Here is a 15,877-nt window from a genome sequence, read left to right on the forward strand (position 1 = left end):
TTTATGCATGACATGTGCTGCAGCATACAGACCTTCTCATTACAAATGAAATCCTAATTTAATTTAGAACTGAATTTAGTAAATATGGGAGACTCACCAGTAACTGCTTGAAAAAAGGCTACAGATGTACTGCTAAAGCAAAACATCCAGGACCAAAACAATAGTTCAATAGTAAACTTACTGAACTTCTTAATAAATCTGTCTGGCTTAGTCCCTGATGGAACAATTATAAACTAACACAATTGGATGCACTAGCTTTTGCCTCATTGTTAGACCAACACTTAACATTTCCCCCATCCCATATACAATAAGCCAAAGGGGTACTGCTACTGTAGATACAGTAAGTTAGGTGTACTTTACAAGGTCTACTTTAACATGGCATGATGTTAATAATGCCTGTCTCTTATATTATTTCAGCACTTTTTTCTCCTTTTATGTATGTCTCTAAGACACTGCTGGAGCTACTTTTCTGAGATACAGTACCCTCAATACCCCATCAGTAGTTCTCAATATTTTGGCCCAGAAACCTCAGCTATTGCTTGTAGCTTCAAACCAAGTCCATTAATCTCACTTTATTTTATATAGTGCTTTTCAAAGAACAAATCTATCAGAAAGTGTTACACATTAAAACAATTCCAGTTAAAAAAAAAAACAAAAAATAAATTCATTGAATGAAAAGAACAGCAAATTGGGAATACACTGCAGCTGTATTCCCCAAAACAGAAATGGCTCAGAAAAATGCAAATCCTATGCCATTTTTGGATACCCATCAAAAAGATCTGTCTAGCTGTAAGCCTAATTTAAGTCTTCAGATACCACTGATTACAAAAAAATTGTTAACAGTTTTCTCCATCTGGAGAAATGAATGATTTTGAAATTAAGTACATGGCGCAGATTCTGCTGCTGCATCTCATCTCCTTGTTCTTTTTCTGCTCTCGACAAGCAGTTCGTTGATAATTGCATTGACTGATGGGTGGAAAACGCTGTTGTGCATATTTAAAGCCCGTTATCAAGTACAGATACAGGGAGATAGTGCATTTGTAAAGCAAATAATTGAATTTCATTGTTTTCTTTTTATATTTGCACGTATCATTTGTGGTGGCTTGGAAAAGAGACAAAGACAAGTATTCAGACACATACAGCACACGTTTTTCTTAAAGCTGAAAAAGAATTTCCTATCCGTGTTGCCATTTTTTTGTGTCAGGATATTACAAAAATGTTTCAGGTACAGTATGTCCGTGAATTTTATGTAGTGACTGATATGACTATGTGAATTCAATGCATAAATGAAAGGAATATTTTTTATAGCAGTCAAATAGAGGAAAAGGTAATGTAGCTTTTTACATAAATTATCATAACCAAAAACTGATTAAAGATGAGTACAGTATGAAAATCCTCTTTGGCTATGTATCTCTCTTTTTTTACTTTTTAAATTACTAATTTGGAGTAATGTCTCACTTAATGCCTAATTTTTCACACTAAGTACAATTGTTAAATTAGCATATTGTATTAAACATGATAATCTGGGGTAATACAATATAATTAAGATGCTGACTTTGTGCCTCTCAAAAGATTCTGATTTTTATGTCAGTTTTTTTTTACTATGAATTGCTAAAAAATGTGCCACATTTCTTGAAAAGAATAATATTCATTCAAACCAAAGTTGTATTATTGACAAGTGGTGTAACAAAACATATAATATAGAGAATAAGACTTTGAAACATTAATTTAATTTTACCCTGAACATAACAAGTGAAAGTAAGTAGATTTAGTTGGATACCGGAAGGTTCTTTTACCTTTTGTGTTTATTTTTAATTTAAAATTGTTGTGACCCATAAGACATTTTTTAACTATATGTCATTTGGGTTTGAATCAAAACACAACTTTTTCACAGATTTACGTAATTAATTGCCTGCTACTTTTCCACTGTCATAGTTTAAGCCATGTACACTTTGTTGGAAATTTTCTGACTGAGCCTGGCTTTTTTATTGGCATATGAGATCATTCTTAGAACAGGGCATAACTCCTTTCCCTGCAGGTGTTAAGGTCTCTTTATATGTCCATATAAACTTAAGAAATACATTTATCTGGTTAAGATTATGTTGAATAAGTAGATAACATGTCAGGAGGCATCAAAGGTCTGCAGACACTGGAGCTATGCACTCCAGCTTCAGAGACTTGAGAAATATGTAGTAATTACTGGATTTATTTGCACTATATGTATGAATATGCTTGCATGGCAATTAATGACTACTGTATTTAAATAACTATGTTCTTTACTCTTGTCACTTCAGAGGGGATTGGCTGTGCTTAAAGAGGGTTCTGAAAATGTTTGGGTGAATTTCAATGTATTGCAATGTACTGATCAACTTTTAGTCAGAATACTGAAGTTGTCAGTTGAGCTGTTATGCTGAAACTGATCTGAATAATAATTAAGTACTCAACACAATCATCTGCTAATTATAAAATGCTCCTTAATAAAGAGGAAGAGTCATAGTCAACTGACAATTAATGCAATGATTGACAACTCTTAGCTGTAATACACTGAAACATTTTCACACAATTCAGGCTTGACCCTGGATTTTCAGGAAGTATTTTCAGATTTATCACTATTTTGACTGTAAAAATAGGAATACATAAATAATAAATCTTTGCTGGCATGTGTAGAATGTAGGACCTATACTGTATATTTTTTCTGAGATGTATCATGTGATGCATTAGGTTAGTGCCTGGTTTCTTATGGTGTGTTGCAAGAGTTTGATTTGATCTATCTCTGCAAATTAAAAAAACGATTGTATTACGTGAGAGAGAGATAGAAGCAATAGTAAGTAAATAAAGTTCGCATTCTATTTTATTTATTGCAACTAAGGAAAACAACTTTTATTGTTTTTAAGTTTTGGTAAGGGGCTAGATTCTTTTACTGTCATTTCATACTCGCTTCTTTTCCAGGGAGTCTGGAGAATTGTTTTTTTACTTGTGCAAAACAGTGGCATTGCATTTTCATAGAGCTTGGTTCTGGGGTGGGGTAGCAAATATCTTTTTTTTCTTTCCTCTGCGTTTGAAATGGTAGCATGTAAATTTCAGGACCTTGAAATATGATAATTATAATCATAAATGTGTGCTTGTAAGATATATAATATTCTATAAAATATTCATTTTAGGGCTACAGATTCCATTGCAAAATCCTTTATAACCTGCAATATATTAACACAGAGCTAACACCTTTGTAATAACTGACCATCCACTTATTAATAACACAGTTATTAACAAATGTACGCTTATTTTCTATTTTAAAAAATGCTTTACTGATAGATGTTTCATTGTAAATAACTGTTTTTCTTATTTATTCATAAAGTGTGATTTGCAGTATATTAGCTAGCCAATATCTCTAATAAAGTAGCAGTTAAATACTGTATCTACATGAGCCAACCATAACTCTTAGGGTAAAGAATGTAAGAAAAGGAAGTTGTAAACACCCTTTTATACTAACAGGCTTCTCTTTTCTCAAGTACTGAAAAATGCTTTCTGCACACTGCTCCCATCTCTTGAAGGAATAATACAGCAGGCACACCACAATTGGCTGGAGGCCGTCTGAGGACAGGACAATTCTTCCTAAAGCTTCCTTTGTTTGTAGCATATCAGATCTGACACACAGAAGCTCAAAGGCTCTGATTAAGAGAAGATGTACCTTGACACCCATTTTAATGATGTGATGTATTGTCATAGCAACGGCACAGCTAGGCCTTTAATGTATGACTTTTCTGCTTATGATTCTTTTGGAGATGTAATTATTTATTTCTCCCCTTCCTGAACACACACGCTTTGTGCAGACAATGCGTTTTGCTTCACAGGATCCCCCATGATCACACTGGTGTAGCATCTTAAAATACCAAAAAGGAAAAAAAAAACTGCAAAGCAGAAGCTGGAAGAATTGTATCCAGGGGCAAAGGCAATCATTCCAGCCCTTGTACACACCACACAAGGATTTACAAAAGGAAATAATATATATTAAACTCTTGCCTGTATACTCATCCGGGGGTTGAAATATTCACTATAGGCTGTCATTATTTTCTGTGGGAAAATATGAAGTCGTACATTTTGATCCGAGAAGTGTCAGGGAAGTGTCAGTAGGGTTTTTGCACAGTCTAACTTCTGTTTCCATCTGTGACAGTTGAAAGGCTAATGTTACAGCATATTAGCAGAAATGGGATCGAAACTGATTCATTTATACAAAAGAAACTTCATTCTAACTTAATTTACAATTATGTAATTGATACCATAAACAATAGGGATGATAAGTGGATATTCACCCAGTCACAACTGTTTACTTTTTCTTACACTGCTTGTAGCTTATTGATTTTTATCATTATCAAAGAAATGTCAAGATCGGTTCTTGAAACACAAATCAACGGCGACAGTATGCCACTGTATTTTTAGATTTTAAGTTGCTGTTACCCACCCTACTAAATGCTGTATCAGTTTATTTCTTTATATGCCCTCTAGTATTATTTTTTAGATGAAATCTGTGTGATTTTATGTCCCTGCAGATCACAAAAGAAATCAAGCAAATCCACAGGAAAAGCTTCAGAATCTTTCATTACAAGGCAATTCTAAAATGCTCATAGCTGCCGTAATGAAGTATAAGAAATTATAAAACACAAAAACACAATGTGTGTTTCATGTACATGGTAATAGTTGATAAAGACTGCTTTCAGCATTAATATTGGTAAGGTTTTTGGAAAAAACCTTTGAGGAAACCTATGCTGATTAACACTCTTCAGTTTTTGCATCTGCTGCTTTTATCATTGAGCTTTACTAAGAGGTCCATTACAATCTGAAATCAATACAAATTTCTCAAAACAATCTAAATAAATGCTTTACATTGCTTTGTTTTGCATTCTTTTGACTATTTAGAATGTGTTGATATTTTGTAAATATATCTGTAACTGAAGACATAAAAATCTGTGAGTTTGTTACTGGTTTGCAATCAAATTATAAATGAAGATACTGTATAAAATGTGGCTCTACAGAACCACAAATTATACTGTTTAGTGACAGGAAGACATGTTTAAATGTTAATAAAAATAATATCTTGTTTAAATTATACAGAAATGGATTGTATGTTAGAAGAGTACTCACCCACCTGAATATAATTGAATATATGCAGTATATTGTTAGCTGAGCACTTATATGAATGAGGTACTGTAAACCTAATGTCTATGAGGGAAGGGGTCTTTCTTCACTCTTACTATTAATTTGGGTAGTAGTTTTTCACTGCTCCAGGTTATGCTGGGCTGTTCTGTTCACTACAACCATAAGGGGATTGATATAACTCTTTTTATTCAGTGGATTTCAGCAATTAAGAATATACATTTAAAAATAAATTGTATATTTCTGTTATATTACTAAACGTTCAAAATGCCAAGCATAATTATCCCCTTCGAGACAAGTTAACAGCTTGAAGGAAGCCCCAAATTGTAAATGGTATAGAGAGTCCCTTATTAAAATTATTACAGCCTTTGTCTCATTATTACTGACTTGGTTCTTAATTCACACAGCTGGGGTATGGCTTGTGTTTTAAAAAATAATGTGCAAAAAATAGTTACTTGACCAAGAGAAAGAGAAAGGTCTTGTTGTGATGAAACTGCTTTTTATTTGTAAATACAATCATATCATTGCCAAAAAAAAGGGGGTTTGCATAAAATTCCCAAACTTAGTTTGCAATTATTTTCTTTGTTAAGGAAATGTTAGGATAGTTCTGGTGCAGAATGGTTTGTATTTAAGTGCGAGTTGCTGTGGCTCATTTTCTCAATTTTTGTTCCTCAGCAATTTGAAATGTCAGATTCATTACTTCACACCTGCTCTGCAATCCATGTGTAACACTCTTGGAATGAAGATCCATGAACGTGTCTCACGGAACAGAACCTGTGGCAATTAATTACAATTTTAAAAAGGAAACAAAAAGTAATAATCAATCTAGGTGGAACCTGGCTATACTGTATATGGTCAAATAGATCATTTTCACTGTAGATTTTGTTCAAACTAAAAGTGCGGAAATTTTGAAATCAAACCAAAACTGATGTCTAATTTATGAAGAGATTAGTTTTTTTTTCCTTAAGTTCCTAAAAAGTAATAATATATTTTAAAGAGAGTTATACTTTTCCCACCTACCACTTCCTTTAAGTGTAAGCAAGTTCTAACATGTGGGAGACTCTAAACACACTACACAGGAATTTTATTGTGGTGTCGGTCAATATACTTACTTTATTAGGAAGGAAATAATATACCTATTTTTTGTGAATTTCAGATATGCATTTCACTTCTGAGTTGTGTTTTTTTTTCTTTCAATTTTTCATATATCTGGTCCTTCTTGTTTAAGGGACTACTCTTATATACTGTTGATAGCTCATCTTAACTGGATGGCTCATCAAATGTTCTGGTACAAACATTCTTCACTAAATTTATGGTTCAAATCATCCATGGTCTGATTATTTTCCTTAGAAAAAAGGTTTTCCACAATGTAATACCTCCTTTTCTTGCCGTTTCTTTTGATAGATTTGTATTTTTTTCGGAGAACCTACCCTCGAAATACAGTATTTAACTCATCTGAACACTTAGCCAATTTGCAAACTCCTTGTTTGCAGAGAATGCTATTCTCTCTAGTTACCTTGCAAGCGTCATTGTCATGTACTGTACTGTATTGGTACTTAATTCTTTCTATTTAATAATGAAAGAGGCTGACATCTATTTTTCCTCAATTTCCTCATCAAGAATTTCCTCATTTCTTCCAAGCTTTTGTTGTGATGTGCCGGTAAATGTCTAGCCCAGAATCTTGAGCATTAGCTGTTCAATGGTTTTGAAGGTTTGCAAGTTCTGAGCTTCTCCTCTCTCACCAATTCATATCAATCAGTGTCATTCATCGCAGAGAAGAATGAGCCGAAGTCAAATAAAAGTAGGGAGGAGGTCATCTGAAGCTTGTTTTACTTTGTACAGAACTCCAACATAAGAAAAATGCAAGGGATATTTTTCAGGTGGGCTTTCCAGAAAAGCTTCATCAGCTGAAGTATTATTTATGGCAGACAAGGTTAAGGTATTCAGTCTTGTGATTGTTTTTTTACATATGGTTATAGAGGGTTAGGTCCCGACCAGCTCTGTTGGTAGAGCCTGAGACTCATAATCCCAGGGAAGTGGGTTTGTGTCAAACGTTGACCCGCCAGGTCCTCCATGTTGGAGGTTGGGCACAAGGCTAACAACCCTCTCCTGTAAAAAAACAATGTTACAGTAACAGCAAGAGGATGTTACTGCCCCTACATGCCAGAAGCCATAACGGCCAAACATCCATCCATAGAGGGTTAGGTAGTAAAATCTAAATAGAAAATAATAATTAATTTTTACATGGGCATTGAAAATATTTTTCATAGGTTGGTAGAAACTGGAAACAAATTCAACTTATGGCACCAACATAAATTGCCAAAAACGTATATGTCCAGCATTGCTGTTGCACATGGCAAAGGAATGTGAAAGATTTTCACCATACTGTACGTACTGTAGTACTTCAGTACTTCATCAGATCTTGTTTAACTTCTACGTTCTATGTTCAGATCTCTCTCGGGCCGCATTGTTGGAGGTGTGTGGTGGTTCTTCACCTTGATCATAATCTCGTCCTACACCGCGAATCTGGCTGCCTTTCTGACTGTGGAGAGGATGGTCTCCCCCATTGAGAGTGCGGAAGATCTGGCCAAGCAGACGGAGATCGCTTATGGAACTCTGGACGCTGGATCAACAAAGGAGTTCTTCCGGGTAAGGTCTTCAGGAACCTTTACTCAAGCTACTGCCTTCTTAAGGAGAAGTTTGCAACAGCGTTGTAACATGTCCTTCCTGTGACAGGATTGTGCTGTTTTCAAGGAGCTTGCTTTTCAGAAAAATTAGGACAGGTAATGCCTTTTATGTCCGTCCCTGATTCCAAGACAGATTGCAATATACTGTATCAATGAAAGGAACAGCTTGAGTTTTGTGGCAGCTTTTTAATGATTCTGCAAGAAATTCTGAAACTTTTTCATTTTGTGTGTAGTGAAAAGAAACATAAGGCTAAATAGTATTCACACAGAAGTGTATTAAAGAAAGAAATATAATTCCTTTATTAAAAATGGTTCCTATTCTAGCTCTAAACACCAATATTTAATAAAATAATGAATTAATAATGCACAATGCACAGGAGCAGGCACTTCATTTCCTATAATACAAGAACAGCTTCTATTACGCGTATTACGCTTTGTACAAGTGAAAGACAAAAGATGGACCCTATGCGGGAGACTAGAAAACAAGAAGCCAAAAACCAGGAAGCAGAGATCTGTAGCCAAAAGAGTATCAAGTCCAAAAAAACAGGAAGTCAATCCAAAAGGCCAATCAGAGAACAAGATCCAAAAACCAAAGTCGAGTAAACAAACCAGACGTCTAGAAAATCCAGGAAGATGGCAAACAGCTCTGAAGTGTCTCATGTGAGGTTCAACCCAATACTAAGGAAAGGAAGAAGCAGACAGGTAAGTTCAAATAGAGAGGAGGGGAGGCGTGGTTATGGCTTAACAAGATCTGTTTAACCCACGCCTCCCCAGAGTGGGTGGAAAACGCAGAGAGCGTGAAGGGGCCCTCTGGTGACTGGAAGCTGGAACTGTAGCACTGCGGTGTGCATCCTCAACAGCTCACTGCAGTGCCTAAATACACATCTGCGCTATGTACTTTTTGCATGGTCTACCATGTTTTTTTTTCCTCTACAAATTTTTCTGTCAGTCTCTGACAACAAATGAGATTGTGTGGACATGTTTCAGCCAGCAATTGTGCAAACCTTTAAATGGAAATTCAGAATCATTATTTTTCTCATCTTTAGTTTCAATTACAGGACAACATTTCCTGAACTTCAACACTGTTTACTGTAGACTTTGGTAATGATACTGAACTACTTTGCTTTGGTCTTTTGCTGCATTATTTATCTGTAGGTAGTTCTGAAACATTCATGCCTGAAGATCTTACACAAGCAGTTCACAGGTGCCAAGGTGCAAGCCTGCGTGGAAGAAAGGAAAATGCGATTGTTGTTTGTGTGGGCTTCTGCAGCAAGTAGTGTGGTTGCCATGGAATTCTGCAACCAAATAAGAAGCCTGCACTAATTTGTGGACCTGGAATACTGGAGTGCCTGAGTTTTACATTTAATGTATTATTTCACAGCTGAGCACAATCACGGCTAATGTTTTTGTAACACACCAGGGTAGCTTTCTGCCCTTAGCAATTGGTGCAACAAAACGTAATAGACCATTCTCGCATATATATTATCTATAATCTGTTTCTCTAACATGGATCAAAGTTTCTAGTCCTTTTTCAGGGAATTCTAACTGTAAGCGTAAAAAAAGGTAATTATTCTGGCTAATGAGTCTATGCGTACAGTATGTAGTAAGATGTAATAATGAAAGAAAGTCCCCAGACAGATCATATTATAGCAAAAGTATGGTATAAAACTGGATAAAGTTGCAATAAAGCAGCTTTCATTGCATGCTTGCATCATGAAAATCTGCATACAACACTGGACGTTAATTTGATCTAATGAATGATACAGTATTACATCTTAGTTTGGAAGGGTTTTAAAGAGTTTTAAAGTGGATTTAAAGTTGTCTGCAAAATACAGACAGGACTCACTGTAATTTATCAATGACTATTCGTGTACTGTAGATGACAACATTTTCATCATTAAAAAAGATAAGTACTAGGAAACATTTTTGGAATTTCTCCTCAGGAAATCTAGCTTCAGTAAAAAAGAAATGACAGGCAAAATTCAATTAAGTCGTCACCCCTAATAACGAAGCTGTAATATAAATGGATAATTGTGTGAAATTAGGGGTTTAAATTTGAGGTTGTATGAGGAGGCGAAGGCTACTCATTCTGTTTTAACCAGTAATAATTGGTATTATTCATGCAAAAGAAGTGTGCAAAGAAATCGCAGCTGCAGCAGGATATGGGATGTTCAGTGAATTCTGCCATGTGGCGCTCATTCTTTCAGTCCCTTTCCGCTTAATCACCCCTTCCTTTCGATTGCCCCATCAGAGATCCAAAATAGCCGTTTTTGAAAAGATGTGGTCATACATGAAATCAGCCGATCCGTCGGTTTTTGTGAAGACGACTGATGAGGGTGTCTTCAGAGTACGGAAATCGAAAGGGAAATATGCCTACCTGTTAGAGTCGACCATGAACGAGTACATCGAGCAGCGGAGACCCTGTGATACCATGAAGGTGGGAGGAAACCTGGATTCAAAAGGATATGGAATTGCAACACCGAAGGGATCCCCTTTAAGGTAGGTATCAGTGTTCTGTCCCACTACTGCAGTGTATATTGTCACAGAGTAACCTGCTTTTGCTAGAGTGTAATATTTCTTTAGTCAGTTTTTTCTTCTACAGAAATAAGAACCTAAGTTGCACCTCCAAGGTGATATTCAAAGCTTTTTATGCACAGGGCAAAATCCTTCCTTCCATCCTTTTTCCTAACGCTTGCCCCTGGTGAGGGTCACAGTGCAAAGGCACAGTTTTTTCATAGAGTGAACTGTAATAGTTTAAACATGCAAATTTAATAGAAAAAAGAATAGAAAAAAGGAGAACAAAATGGCTTTTGCTATCTATCTGTCAGTCGGTCTTATTTAAGCATAATGTGGTTAGCTTTTACAGTATGTCAAAACATCCTGAAAGTCTTGCACAGGGATAAAAAGCTTTGAAGGTTGTCTTGTGGGTTTTATTTCTGTAACTGAATGCCAGGGGTGTATCCATTTACATTGGCAGGACTGAAAAAACCACTGCCAAAGTAAAAGTGGATTTTGACTAATTGAATGATATAACTATTGTTTGAAGGAATTGTTAGAAATGTTGTATCACATCATGTTTTTTACATGACTAAGGAGTCATGTCTCTATACTTTTTAGTTACCCATCTTGCAAATACAGCACTATCATATTTTATGATCATTGAAGTCCTTCAAATAAGGGTGAATTCTTAATCACCTGATAATTGACTGATTTAATTTGCCCATCTTTAATAATGAACAAAAGTTGCCTTGGGAACCACAAATGAAAAAGATATGTTAATATACGAGTCATATGAAAAAACCTCTATTAGGAGAAGAGGCTGTTTCTTGTTATAGCCGTATATGACTGAACTCAAACAGACTACTGTGGACAGCATTCACGTTGAGTTTAATACTCATACCACAGCCGAATAATCATTGAAAGAGCTGTATTTTTTATGTGAATGACATTTGAATGTCTTGAGTAGCCATTCAGGAAAATGGCTAACGAGTGTTAATGTATTGTTAATTCTATTTTATCTTAGGACTCAAATGAGAACAACTAAAAATTTGTGTCTAAGATGTTTCAAGTATTTTAAAAAGAAGAATGATACAAGGTGCATTATATAATTGTTAGGCTTAAGAGGAAAGGGGTCTCCTTTGTTTTTTTCCAATTAAATATATTTTTCAAGCGTTGCAGTATTCTAGATAGAAATCTATTAATACTGTATGTGTTGTTAAGATCCAAGATGATGCTCCTGCTCACACTATCAGAGTTACTTCTGAAAAACTGACATCTTACTAGACAGTCTTTGAGAATTCCTTGTGCATACAATTCACACACATACACAGCCCTACATATATTAAGTACATAATATATAGGATTTTGGGGGGATTTTGACTTTTAGTTGCAAAAGATTGAAAAATGATTTAATGTTATACTGTATGAAGATAAGATATTTTAAAAGGGTAATTACGATTGTTTTGGCAAGAGTGGGTATTTCTTTCTTTGTTAGCCATTTTTAACATGTTTTTTTTTGTTTTCGTATCGCATTCATACTTCTGTTGGTTTGCAGAACTCATCTCACCAGAGCACTGCCGCCTCAGAAACTCCCATTCGTTTTTCGAAAACTGAATTCAGATTCGGTCTTCATCGTCCATGCCCTCTCTCCGACTTCTTTCTTTCTAAGTATTCTGAGATAAGAAAGAATTCAGGACTTTTGTCACGGAAAGCGTCCCGCAGGGGCAGAGCAGGAAAGGGAGGGGGCGATCATTCGATAATGCTTTTGATCCAGTGGTTTATATCGGCACGATTTCCTCTTCGACCATGCACGAGTGCTTAATAATCGTTGGGAACATGGGGAACAGAAGCATGACGTGTTGAAGTCTGCCGTTATAATGTCTAATGTTCACCACCTGCGCAGATCCATGCTGAACTCACGGGTGTTGAACGGGAAAATCCCTAGATGTCCCAATGAGTTATTCCCCATTCATGCAGGAACTGAAAGGAAACAATGCTTCAGGGGGCATCACTGAATCAGAAGCATTACCGATATCTGCCCTTCCTTCCGAGCGTGCCGACTGCGTGTCTTGCCTGGCAAACTCTTTGTCATGGTTTGGAAAAGCATTATTTTCCACCTTACTCTACTTCCTCATGAGAACACGCCTTTGCATTCTACTAATGACCTCAACTTACCAACCAGTCACCAGTGTTGCAAATCTGAACAGTCTGTTTTCATAGCACTGTGTTGCGCTGGACGCTCTCGGTACTGACCAGTATTATTTTATCATTTCAAGAAACCCAGTAAACCTGGCAGTGTTAAAACTGAACGAGCAGGGGCTCTTGGACAAATTGAAAAACAAATGGTGGTACGACAAAGGAGAGTGCGGCAGCGGGGGAGGTGATTCCAAGGTCAGCCTCAGTATGAGTATACCAGCGGGTAACGACAAAGTGGAGGGTAACCAGCAAGTGGAGGAGGCAAACGCTTGGATGATGCATTGACCAGACGCAGTGTTTCTGGGCCAAGGGAGCGCTGGATTATCATGGCTGGACCCTGACAGAGATTTGTTTTGGGGGGGAGTAAAACTTTTGGAGTATGCTATAGTTGCCTCTAACATCCTGTTTCATCAACAGTGATGGCGGAGCTACCATGGCATTTTTTGCATTTCAGCATTTGATATTCCATGAGCTTTGTTCACGGGAGAGAGAGTGGGGAGGTGGGGGGGGGGAATGTCCTGCATTACCAAGCGTTTGCCGTTGCTCGTTACCCAAAGTGATATTGTAATACACATCTCGCAGTAGGGAGAAAGACAAAGGCTAGATGGAGTATTAAAGCATATCACTTTGAAACTGCAGTTTCAAAATATGATTGCGATATTATATATATATATATGGGTGTATGTTTGACATGTACTGAATAACATAAAATAACATTATCAATGTTATTTATGTTATTTCCCTGGTGAAGAATCCCTGTAAACCTAGCGGTATTGAAACTCAGTGAGCAAGCCGTCTTAGACAAGCTGAAAAACAAATGGTGGTACGATAAAGGGGAATGTGGAAGCAAGGACTCCGGAAGAAAGGTTAGTCCACAAGTTGGTCGTACTTAACAAAAACAACCACAGCAACAACAACAAAATGAAATTAACAGGGTCTCTTCAGAAGCCCTGGTCACATTTCTGCAAATTTCTTTCCCTCCAACCTGTAATTTATTCCTGCTCGTTTTTTAAAAGAAAAAATATATCAAACTTGCAAAGGACAAACGTTAAAAAACCCTTAACCTTGTCAACTAGGACTGTCAAGTATAACCAGTGATGTAGCTAACATCAGCTAAACATGTAGCTAAAGGTCAAATCCCTATTATATTCTGCCTAATTACGCAGAGTGCAGAGCAAGTTTTTAAATTGTTTTAAAAACACATCTGAAGTCCTTACAAAGCTTGTTAAATTATCTATAAGAGGTTCTAATTAACATAAGCAATTATAAGCACTTTCCTTCACTGTGTTAGTCAATCAGAAAATTTTCCTTACATGAGTACGTTCTGTTTTTTTAACTTCTGATTTCACTAATTCTGTTTAGGAAAAAGCCATCAGAAATTATTGTAGTTTATTCAACTTTAAACATGTTTATGCGAATTAAAAAGAAATAATTCTCTTATCTACTTTATAGCCAGATAAATATCAGATGAATAAACAATTATCTCTTAGACTGCATACTCGTATGAGCATATAACAAATATTCTAAGCTCCTTGTCAAATAGTTTTAGTGAAAAAGCTGTGCCTTATCCTTATCATTAATTAAAAATGACATAAGGCTAAAAAGCAAAATTCTCCTAAAGTGGAAAGAACATCTTGAACATCAGTAACTTACTGTATGTACTAACTGTAAGTTAGCAAGTGTCGCTGGTTATATTTTAACACTAAATTTAATTCTGGAACATATATCCTACAGCCTTTCAAAACAATATGTCAGTAATACAGGGATTACATTCATCAATGAACTTTAAAGTTTAATTCCATAATTTGGTGCAAAAAGAAATAAATTTCAGTGTGGAGTGAAATACATTGATATTATATAGCCTTACTAAGTTCAGTAATTTACAGATTATTAATTTATTTACTGTAACCTTCTTTTGTAAAAGCATTTGATTTGCATGCTTTAGGGCTCACCCCATAAAATTACCTTTAGACAAGGTCATTGAAGAAAAATACATAAGACTGACTACCTTCTCTTCTTTGTGATATCTTACAAATAATATAACAATGAGGATGGATAGCAAAGGAGTAAGCTCTAACCATTTACTCATTCATTAAAATAGTATTAAAACAAAAACTCTGAAAAAGATAATCAGTTGGTTTTCTATTCCTTCTCACATGATATTAACCAGTAAAACTGGACTAAATGCACAATTTTAAATTAAATTCAAATGGAACCATATGATATATGGCCATTTAAAAAAACAATTTGTAACAGATACATTTTTACTGAACTTACTTGATAGATTGAAGGCTTATGACATGAAGAGAATACTCTAGTCAGATAAATCCCCTCACAGATGGAAATGGGAATATTACACTGTTGGACAAAGGGCCTGTAATTTGAGCATGTCTGCGCATGTCTTATTTCTCTATACACAATTATAAAGTTTTAGGTAAGCTTGGAGAACATGTTAGAATATGCCTATTAACTACTGTTTTCTTACCTACTGTCTTTTTTGTTAAAAAGATAGAGAAATGGGCTAGATTATATTTTTTACTGCCTATGTCTACTTATTTAATTGTTTTCTTAATTAAAAAGCTAGTATTACAAGGTATGCAGTGTATATCGTAAATGTACTGCATATTTATTTAGGCATTTGCAAGCAACCTCTATCATGAAGATTTATTTTTCATCAGACGTGATGCCTTCTTCGTGTTTCTTATGCTATTTCTTTGTCTTTTAGGACAAGACAAGTGCACTGAGCCTTAGTAATGTGGCTGGGGTCTTCTACATCCTGATTGGCGGGCTTGGATTGGCCATGCTCGTCGCCTTGGTTGAATTCTGTTACAAGTCGAGAACTGAGTCAAGACGAATGAAGGTGGCAAAGAATACACAGGCTTTTAACTCCACTTCATTAGAGAACACAGGCTCTAATGCTACCTATAAAGAACGTTACAACGTATATGGGATGGAAAGTGTTAAGATATAGGGGTAGGAATGATTGTCCTGTGGTGCGTCATTCTTGACATCAACGCAAGCAGTGGGATACTCCCAGTTTTGTTGCATTTTTTCTGTGTTGTCTGTCCACAGAGTGGCCATTAGGTCGATCTCTTGACCTGTGTATCTTTCTGACCATAGGTAACACCAATTAGGTGCAGATCAAATACTTTTAAAAAAAACTGAAATCAAACATTATGTTTTATGCTTTTTTAAAACTTTCAAATAATTTTTGAAACCAGATACTAGTTAGCAATAATCATTAACAAAGAGAGGAATTCCAATCTAAAACTGTTCATTTCTGTTTCCGACATTTCGGAATGAATTTGATCTTTTGTTCTGTTGGCCATTTTTGTTTTGTTCTG

The 15,877-nt window shown here is 35.8% G+C and overlaps 1 protein-coding gene across 5 annotated transcripts in view; it reads left to right on the forward strand.

The window, feature by feature from the left end:
- LOC148650461 (glutamate receptor 1-like) overlaps window positions 1–15,877 on the forward strand; it is an 84,563-nt gene that overhangs the window by 61,562 nt on the left and 7,124 nt on the right. The window contains exons 12-16 of one of the 5 annotated variants that reach the window (XR_015926136.1): window positions 7,602–7,800; window positions 10,090–10,337; window positions 12,614–12,728; window positions 13,285–13,399; window positions 15,259–15,393. Coding sequence is in view for 4 of the 5 variants with exons in the window: in XM_088604282.1 (XP_088460408.1) it covers window positions 7,602–7,800; window positions 10,090–10,337; window positions 13,285–13,399; window positions 15,259–15,504 (808 nt within the window). In the remaining variant the exon portion in view is untranslated. Of the gene's footprint in view, window positions 1–7,601; window positions 7,801–10,089; window positions 10,338–12,613; window positions 12,729–13,284; window positions 13,400–15,258; window positions 15,507–15,877 lie in introns of those variants that run through there. The other 4 variants (XM_088604282.1, XM_088604280.1, XM_088604279.1 and 1 more) reach the window with 4 other exon arrangements.

The sequence above is a fragment of the Lepisosteus platostomus genome, chromosome 13 (assembly GCF_059453375.1).
Source record: "Lepisosteus platostomus isolate fLepPlt1 chromosome 13, fLepPlt1.hap1, whole genome shotgun sequence".
NCBI lineage: Eukaryota > Metazoa > Chordata > Actinopteri > Semionotiformes > Lepisosteidae > Lepisosteus > Lepisosteus platostomus.